Source organism: Cladophialophora immunda (genome assembly GCF_000835495.1).
Source record: "Cladophialophora immunda strain CBS 83496 unplaced genomic scaffold supercont1.1, whole genome shotgun sequence".
Taxonomy (NCBI): domain Eukaryota; kingdom Fungi; phylum Ascomycota; class Eurotiomycetes; order Chaetothyriales; family Herpotrichiellaceae; genus Cladophialophora; species Cladophialophora immunda.
In genome coordinates this window covers 4,011,502-4,020,928 of record NW_015622541.1, presented here as the reverse complement: position 1 = coordinate 4,020,928, position 9,427 = coordinate 4,011,502, and the positions used below count along the sequence as shown (strand labels likewise).

The 9,427-nt window shown below is 54.2% G+C and overlaps 3 protein-coding genes across 3 annotated transcripts; 1 reads left to right on the top strand and 2 right to left on the bottom strand.

Annotated features, from left to right (window-relative positions):
* Positions 1–76: 76 nt before the first annotated feature.
* Positions 77–2,551, top strand: PV07_01176 (uncharacterized protein). The gene has a single exon (XM_016387686.1). The coding sequence runs from the start codon at positions 135–137 to the stop codon at positions 2,292–2,294; it is 2,160 nt and encodes a 719-aa protein (XP_016254614.1). The 5' UTR covers positions 77–134; the 3' UTR covers positions 2,295–2,551.
* A 107-nt stretch (positions 2,552–2,658) lies between these two features.
* Positions 2,659–5,493, bottom strand: PV07_01175 (uncharacterized protein; the record flags this gene model as incomplete). The annotated part of the gene is made up of 1 exon (XM_016387685.1): positions 2,659–5,493. The coding sequence occupies one exon, from the start codon at positions 5,491–5,493 to the stop codon at positions 2,659–2,661; it is 2,835 nt and encodes a 944-aa protein (XP_016254613.1).
* An 824-nt stretch (positions 5,494–6,317) lies between these two features.
* PV07_01174 (V-type ATPase, C subunit) lies at positions 6,318–7,151 on the bottom strand (the record flags this gene model as incomplete). Its single annotated transcript, XM_016387684.1, has 4 exons — positions 6,318–6,729; positions 6,840–6,931; positions 6,998–7,032; positions 7,094–7,151. 4 exons carry the CDS (start codon positions 7,149–7,151, stop codon positions 6,318–6,320), a joined length of 597 nt encoding a protein of 198 aa, XP_016254612.1.
* Positions 7,152–9,427: the final 2,276 nt, after the last annotated feature.

Here is a 9,427-nt window from a genome sequence, read left to right as displayed (position 1 = left end):
AGGCCGGATCAATTACCCTGGACATCACTTTCTCCGTCATCTCGATTCAGCTATCATTACTTCTATACTCCTCCCATGATCCTGAAGTTCGACGAATATCTGGCTGGACGGCTCGGGGAACTCACATCGCAGCAATGAGCTCAGCGCCTCTCCTCCGTCCCGCCATACTGGTCGTCTCCGACACTGCGGCAGCCGATCCATCAACCGACAAATCCATCCCCATCCTCAAGGACGTATTCTCGGACGACGGCGCCGGGAAATGGAGCGAGCCACTTTTTGAGATCGTCAAGGACGATGTGCTGGAGATTCAACGGGTCGTCCGCGGGTGGACAGATTCCGAGAATGAAGCCACCAATGGCGGCGTGGTCAACTTGGTCGTCACGACTGGAGGGACAGGCTTCGCGCGACGAGACTTCACGCCGGAAGCCATTACGCCCCTGATCCACCGTCACGCTCCCGGCATCGTCCACGGCATGCTATCTGCTTCGTTCCAGATCACGCCTTTTGCCATGATGTCGCGGCCTGTGGCGGGCGTGAGGTATAAATCTATCATTATCACCCTGCCCGGGTCGCCCAAGGGCGCCAAGGAGAACCTACAGGCTGTGTTGAAACTATTGCCACACGCGTGCTTGCAAGCTGCAGGTCAGGACTCTAGGGCTGCCCATGTGGGAGGAGTGAAGAAGTTGGAGAAGGAGGCTGGAGTTGGCCCATCAACATCCGGCGGTGCTACACCAGCAACGTCGAGTGCGACGGCGGGGCCCCCTGCTACGACTGGTGGACATGACCACAATCACCATCATAACCACGACCATGACCACAGTCATGGAGGCGGGGGTGGCCATGGAGGACACAAAATCCCCAAAGCTCACACCACCCCCTCCGAGCGACCTCAACTACAATCCAACGACCCCAGGCTCGGTGCCACGGCACGCTACCGGTCATCCCCATACCCAATGCTGAACGTGTCAGACGCCGTGTCGAAAATCCTCGAAAATGCACCGTCTCCCATAGTCGAAATAAGAGACGTATCACCTGACTTGATAGGCTACGTGGCGGCCGAGGATATCAAAGCCGCAGAGGCTGTCCCCGCCTACCGCGCCAGCATAGTGGATGGATATGCCGTCATCGTCCCCGACAAGGCCACCTCGCAGAGCATCAAGGGGGTCTTCCCCGTCGCCTCGGTCTCGCACGCCCAAGCGTCATCCTTACCACCCCCTCTCCAAAAGGGTCAGATAGCCCGGATCACCACCGGCGCGCCGCTACCAGCAAACGCCAACGCAGTAGTCATGGTGGAAGACACGGTCATCTCCACACTCACACCAGACGGGAAGGAGGAGGCCAGCGTGGAGATCCTCACGGACGAACTCGTGGAAGGGGAAAACATTCGCGAGCCCGGGAGCGACATCCAACTGGGCCAAGTGATTGTGGCCAAGGGGACGCAGATCAGCGCCCTCGGCGGCGAGATCGGCGTCCTCGCGGCGGCGGGCATCAAGACGGTCCCCGTCCACCGGAAACCCCGGGTCGGGGTCATGTCGACGGGCGACGAGGTGACGGACGTCACGTACGACGGAGCCCTGAGCGGCGGGATGATCCGCGACTCGAACCGGCCGTCCCTGCTGACGCTGCTGCGCGGGTGGCGGATGTGCGAGGCCGTGGTGGACCTGGGCGTCGCGCGCGACACGCCGCACCACGAGCTGGAGCACAAGCTGCGCGACGCCTTCCGGCTGCACGAGCTGGACCTGGTCGTCACGACGGGCGGCGTGTCGATGGGCGAGCTCGACCTGCTGAAGCCGACCGTCGAGCGCGCCCTGGGCGGGCACGTCCACTTCGGCCGCGTCAACATGAAGCCCGGCAAACCCACCACCTTTGCCAGCGTGCCGGTCAAGGGCTCGTCGGGCACCAGCACCAGCACCAGCAGCGGCGGGCGCGAGACGAGGCTCATCTTCGGCCTGCCCGGCAACCCGGCCAGCGCGCTCGTCACGGCCAACCTCTTCGTGCTGCCCTGCATCCAGCACATGACGGGCCTGCCGGGCGAGGGTGCCCCGCGGGTCAAAGTCCGCGTCCAGGGCCGCGTGCGCTGCGACAAGGCCCGCGTCGAGTACCACCGCGTGCTGGTCTCGGTGGACCCAGACGACGGCAAGCTCGTGGCGCGGAGCACAGGCATGCAGCGGAGTTCTCGGGTAGGCAGCCTAGCGAGTGCCAATGGATTGTTGGTTCTCCCTCAGAGGGAAGGATACGTTGAGGACGGGGGCGTGTGTGAGGCGCTGATGGTCGGGATGGTGTTGGGATATTGATTTCACAGTGACTCTAAAGAACCGGGGGACCCGAAATTATATACGCAAAGACTACATGAAGCTGTCACGAGAAGGCGTCGACGTGATGAGGCGAAAGCTGTTGCATTCGGAGGTGTACAGTACCCAGCCTATCTATCCACCAGAGCGCAGAGAGGGGTATCAATGTCATAAGAATAACACGCCGTGGGACACCAAATCCGTCGCTGTAACTTTATGCTTCTCTAGCCTTGTCCTTGTGTGATATGATGCTGTGGTCTGGATTCCGCAGCGCCTTGAGAGTCAAACCATGCCTCGAACCCACAGAGAACATACCATGCAATGCTGATTTTGATCCGGACACCTGTGCAACGAGAACCAAACCCACTCAAGGAATATCGCCTCTCTTGTACTCGCGCCTCTTCAAAGCCCGGAGCGCCGGCAGCGTATGACTTTTCCCGGGCTCTCTCCCAATCTCCACAACCAAGAATCTCACAAAGTCCTGTAAAATCCAATAACTGCTATGTGCGCTGAGCATGTTCAAGTATTGGAATTCCAAGGGACCGGCGCCTGCCGACAGGAACCAGTCAATCTGCCCATTGTCATTGAGCAGATACATACGTTTCTCGGCAACTTCTTCGCGGGTGAAATTGTGTGTCTCCAGTTCCACAGTGCTGGGCAGGTGGGTGAGTTGTGGACGGGCTGGCGAAACGATGGCAGAGTACGGATCACCCGTGGTACCCGAAGCCCATCGAAGGCTGTGGCCGATGCGTGTCATGAAGCTGACACTAGCACTGGGTATAACTGCCGGTTGAAGGGACTTCGCGTACAGTTCATCCACGGATGCGTTTTGCAGATAGGAGATTGGATCGTTTCTGTGGACGATATTATAGATGTTGTCGACGGCGAGACATCCGTATTTTGCTTCGCTGGCAATCCCCGGTTGACGATCCTCCCCTTTCATACCAGGTTTGTCCCTGCCTTTTCTCGGGACCAGATTGGCGCCATGAAGAAGCAGGAAGAAGCCCGAAGGGCTCCCACAGCAGAACATGTTGGTCGTGTCAAATTCGAAGATCTTCTCGCTTGGCCTTTTGGGATCAAATTTCATGTCCTTGCCAAGTCGAGTAGGCTGTTGACTGAGAATCTCCATGGCCATGACTGACCCGAGGGAGTGGGCAACCAGGTGTACTCTGCCATAGTCTTCAAATCCTGGGTTATTACGACACCAAAGTCGGTAGACTCGGTTGGCTTCCCTAATGACTGCCGAGGTCATCTTTTCCTTGTGGTGTGACATGTAGTAGGGAATGTCCAGCATCACGTCGCTGATAATGGATCGGACAGCAGGGAGTGTATCGGGAGTGATGTCCTTCAAGGCGTATTTATTCTCGGTGCCTTCGGAAGCAGCCTTCATATCCTCGTCAAACGAGACAGTCAACCGCCAGTTCACAGGCAGGACCATGATGCCCGTTCCATGCCTCAGATTTCCTTTCACGACTTCGCTTGCCAGTTCAACATTGAATTCCCGTCGCAGACCATTCACGGCGTGAGTGAAATGGAAGCTGTCTACTCTTTCTGATAGCTTTTGCCCAATGCCATGGATGACAAAGACAAGGTCAGTAACCTTCGGCGCTTTGCTATCGTGCTCGCAAGCTGCGCATGACATTCGCCGTCCTCGGGTAGTGGCATCTCCTGATTGAGACATATAGGCTCCGACCTTCGCATGAGCTGCCTTAGCGTCCATTTTGGGATCGGGATGGATTTTCAGCCACGCCTTGCGGTCGAACCCACGGACAACTGCAACGCCGATCTGTCTCCCTTTCCGAAGGGAACTCAAAGGGCGGCGATTCTGTGAAATAGAAGGAAGCAGGTTAGGCTTCAAGATTTGAGCATTCCGAGCATCCGTGTAGATGACGCTGTGAGTCGCGAAGAGCCGTTTGTCTGGGGTATTTCGAGGATCTGCAGCAGCATTCTGGATGATTTCTGGCAGATCCTTGCTCCCCTTCCGCTGTCCGTCGCTTTCGTCCGTTTCCTTCATGTCCAAAGCAGTGGAAGGTCTGCTCGGTTTCGGCTCGTCAGGCCACAGCTTGTACACAACCTTCATTTCCGCAGAAGCACCATTATCGATGCAAGCCTGTAATTCTTCTTGATAAGCGGGGCCAAAGGGCTTTATGTACTCATAGCCGACTTCTAGACGATTCGCCACGTCAGCTGGAACAGGTAACATGGTGTCCTTGTAGAACCAAGTGGCCCGAATCACGTTGGATGTGTCATTGATGGGGGACCAATATATCGGTTTCATGACAAGATCCGGCATTTCGACCAAGTGCAACCGAGATACGCCGACCGGGACATAAGCTTTCTCGTTTCCTTTTTCCTTCTTGCGACGACGACCCGAACTCCGAGAACGACTTCTCGACTCGGCTGCTGATTCATCAGAATAGTTCTCTCCAGGTTCATAGGTTAGCGCAGAACTGACATTGCGCCCACTAGGCGCGCGTGCAAATGGTCGACCGCTGATATCAGAAGAAGGGTCCAGTAAGGGCTGCGTTCCAGGTGGACCCGTCTCTGCAAGTTCGGCAGGCCTGGGAAGAGCATCGCGGCTGTCCTTTGCTTCCTTGTGTCGGCGATGAAAGGGTGAAAACCGCCTCTTATGTTTGCTCGAGTCCTTGCTGGGCTGTTGCTGGAGCTCGGCATTTTCCCGCAACTCTTCAGCATCAACCGGTTGAGTGTCGCCCTTAGAACCGCTGTGTGCATGCTCCAGCATGACCTCGGATCCTGATGAGGGTGATTTTGGGCAGGCTTTTGCACGCCCACGCGAAACACCTTTCGTTCTAGACGAGCCGGACTTCGTTGCTTGTGAATCCTCCTTGGTGCCCGGGGCGTCTCGGAGCTGGGAAAATGAAAATATTCCTTCTTGTCCCAAATTCCTCCTTCTGCTCACTCCTTCTTGACCCTGAGGCCCTCCATCGCCTTTCTGAAAAGTCAGCCATGCTTCTTCCAAGGCGGCATTGTCCCGGACCGAAAACGGTTGTGGAGGAAGATCGGTGGCCTTGTCCGCAGACACTGGTGGCAGTGGAGAGAGAGGGTCATCGATCGGGAGCGAGGATACGTAGAAGAACTGTGCTTTGACCCTTGGGGGGATTAATCCGTCGCTGGAAGTGTCATCAGGCTCGTCCTCATAGAAGGCACACGTAGGTCCCAGCGTATGGACGAGCTGAGCCATGATTATGGAAACAGTTGCACGTAGTCGAATCGGATGTCCTGAGAGGCATGCAAAATTGCCCGAGTGCAGTCGCTCCAGCAATGCATCCTACGACAATCTCTTGTCCCCAAAGTGAAATTAAAGAAAAGGAAGGGTCATACAAGCAAGCAGCCGCAAATGGAGGTCTTCCAGAACCCTCTTAGCTGTCATGTCGAATGACATGGCGGAAGCCTGGAGGTTCGACCGCGAGACTCCAAAAAGCCAACCAAACAGTGACGTATGTTCTGGCGAGCTGGCGAGGCTGTTGGCTGGCTAGTCAGGCTGCATGTGGTGGCTCAGTGCGTCCCCCAAACTCCCGCACCCGCAACTCAGTCCGTGAAAGCAAAGCATTACGAGGTACTCGTTGACTACCTCGTACATTCCACTGTGCTCATTGACATTGAAGCAACGTAACGTGAAAATCACGACGGGCTTGATCTCTAGCTTTTAAAATCGAGTATCCATCTGTTCGTGCGTCGGCCGTCCTCATGACACAGCCTTGCCTCGGGTCGCTTGAACGTTCAGCCCTGAAACCCCAAGAGCAATGCCTCCCCCAAGCGTAAATATACAGAGTCTAGCCTGGACTTGTGCAAATATCATCCCAGCATTCCCCATCCAGCCAATGTGATGAACACCGTAGTCATCTCAATCTGCGGCACCAGCTTCAACCTTTTGCCGAGAGCTTCCTTTGTGTGGCGGCGCCTGTCCTAACAGCTTGCTTCAACAGCAAGATATGGCCTGTTTATCCAGGTCTCTCGTCGTAGCCTTGCACTGATGTGTTCGCTCACCACCACGTAGTCTCCCGGTCACTCGAACTCGGCGGCCTTTGAACTCACCAACAACCCAATAATCAACCCAAACAACCCCAACACACTCGAAAAGATCTCAATCACCAACACCTTGACGAACATAGTCGCATCCGCCGCGTCAGCAAGAGCTGCACTGCTCCCGTTGATCCCAACGCTCACGCCACAGATCAAGTTACACATCCCCACCGTCACTCCCGCCCAGAACAAGGCGTAGCCTGTATAGTAATTCGGTCCCGTGTATAGTGATTCTTCAGGTACCATATTGATTTTGGAGGAAAAGACGATGGACATGATGACGCCGTAGATCGCCACGACTTCGCAAAAGATGATCGAGATGAGATTCTTCGTTCGTATCCGTGGAGCTTTTACGCCGCCGCCGAGGATAGATGTGCCGGTGATGAAGATGCCCCTACATGACAGAAGAGGGTCAGCAATGCCGGAGAATACCCTTGCGCACCCTTCAATGTATACAGACACCCCCAAAAGGCAAGATGGAAGGGCAATCCGTAGCAGTCTTACCATGCGGCACCCACGACCGATAGACCTATACAAAGACCGATACCGAGATCTGCCCATACGTATGGAGACACTGTCTCGAGGAATTGCCCGACCTGTGGTCGCATGAATCAGTCTCAGAATTGAACGGAGAGCGAGCCGTTTTGAGGTCAGCTGCATACGTTGAATTGTTCGCCCTCGCCATTGAAGAGCATATCTGGGAGCAATCCGTTAGCGACGGGTCGGAATCGCAGCAGGGACTGAGTCGGGAATCGTACAAAGGCCAACAACCCCCAATGCGGCAACAGCGCCACCTGCAGGGTAGATGAGGCTCATCTTGAACCCCTACCGATCTGGAAAGCTTGCAAAGTGATTGAATGTGTTGCAGTCGCGGGAAAGTAAATGGAGGACGAGCTCATCATGCAGCAAAGGCCGCAGCTTGGGGCAGACCTTTGGCCTAGAAACCAGGGAAGGTCAACCGAGTCACGTGGAAGGCCTCCACTGGAGCCGCTTTTATCGCTTGGCTGCAATCACGCAGCCTTACCTTGCCCGCTCTAAATTGATCCACAACTATTCAATCCACACCCATTTAGATCACCGGTCACGGCCTTTGGTGTACTTACCGCCATCATTTGCTAGTAAATGGCAAACCCTCAAGAAATGTGAACAGATTGCAGAAGGAAAAAACTGTTCCCGCGCTGGCGTATCGCTGGGCAGCATCAAATTCACTCGTCTCCAGCGAACACAGGGATTCAGATGTTATCAGTACAAGAAACACCGAATAACTCGAAAATATTTTTCCGGGCATTGAGAAGGATGCTTTGTCTGATACGGGATATGATCGCATCAACAAGATCTAGGACGAGGTGAAGCGCGAAGCACCGCTGGAAAATTTCATCAAGCCGAAGACGGATTCTCGGCCGACACACAGAGGCACAGGAAGTGAGCAAAAACTTGGCTCTTGCTCATTAGTGTATACGACAAATTAATGGATACTTCCAGATGGCGGTGAGGAGTTTAAACCGTTGAATCTTATACAATGTAGAATATGTCTCGAATATAACGGCATAGCTTCAATTCTGGCCATTTTGCGGCCGTTTGCTGACGGCAATTTTGCATATTCCAAGGGTGAATATGTCATCAGAGCGACCAAGTCGGACCGTTCGGTGTGTGATGAAGCTGACAAATTCCTGTTCCAACGAATTGTCCCCGAACCAAGAGGATTGGGCTTGTAATGCAACGCTACAGACATCGGGTACCACTTATAAAAGGCAGATAGTCATGAAAAAGCTAGGGTCGACTTGAGATAAAACGCCACTTTCTTGTTCAATACCTCGTATCGCGAAACGAAACTCTCTATTCAAGATGACGGAACGTGGTGGTCTGCCGAAGGACTATTTCGTGACTTCGATCCAATACACGAGAAAGACATTCCAAGATGTCTATCCGGCAATCGATCCGCGGAAGTCTTCGAACTCTCTGGCAGGAAAGATTGTTGTCATTACAGGTGCCAGCAGGGGGATTGGGGCCAAGGTTAGTCTCACAAAATTTGCCCACAAGAGGACCGCGGATTCTCTACTGACCCTGCTGACATAGGGGATTGTGCCATCCTTTGCCATAGCCGGGGCTCGCGGTCTTGTTCTTATAGCCCGTGACGAGAAGAAGCTCAGGGCTATCGAAGCTGAGGTCCGTGGGTTGAATCCGGCAGTAGAGACCCTGGTGGTTGCCCTCGACATCACTGATGTTGTCGCCGTCGAGGGCCTTTTCCTGAAAATCAAGGAGAAATTCGGCCGCTATGCCGATGTTCTCGTGAACAATGCCGCCTTGAACGCCGCCACCAACACTGGGGGCCCCGTCCTCCACGAGGCGCCTCTGGATGAATGGTGGTCGAACTTTGTAAGTACTAGCCTCCCAACTGACTGAAGACTATTGTAAGTACTTAATGCTTACAACCCTCATGGATAGGAGGTCAACGTCAAAGGCTTCTTCATCCTCACAAAGTACTTCATTTCGTCTCTGCCAGCCCCAACCACACCCGTCACCATAATAAATATCAGCACCTCAGGTGCATGGCTGGTTTATCCGATAGCGTCCAGCTACTGCATTAGCAAGTTGGCTGCGTTTCAATGGGCAGTCATGGTGAATGCGGCATACAATGGCAGCGTTAATGTCATCAGTATCCATCCGGGCATGGTGGACACCGACATGCAACAAGATTTCTTCCGCGACTTCGACCTTGACAATCCCATGCTCGCCGGAGGTGTCTCCGTTTGGGCAGCTGCCGACTCTGAGCGCTCCAGCTTCCTCAGTGGTCGCATCATCTCCGCTAACTGGGACGTCGAAGAGCTATTGGCAAGGAGAAGTGAGATTGAAAACGGCAATCAGCTCAGAGTTGACTTGGTAGGCCAATTAGGCAAGGATCAATTCGAGAGCAAATGATCTCGTGGAAATAAAGCAAGAGTAATCAATCAGTTTTGAATTACTCACAATCGAAAGGCCCCATTCGTTCTCTACAGACAAACCGCAAGACTCTTTTGGATGAAAGAGTCGTCAGGATTCCAACTACACCATGAACGGAGTCTTAGTGCTTCTCTTTGTGGAAGAATGTGTGC

What these genes read in the sequence shown, in the direction of transcription:
- PV07_01176 (XM_016387686.1), top strand. Translation starts at nt 135, where the DNA reads ATGAGCTCAGCGCCTCTCCTCCGTCCCGCCATACTGGTCGTCTCCGAC.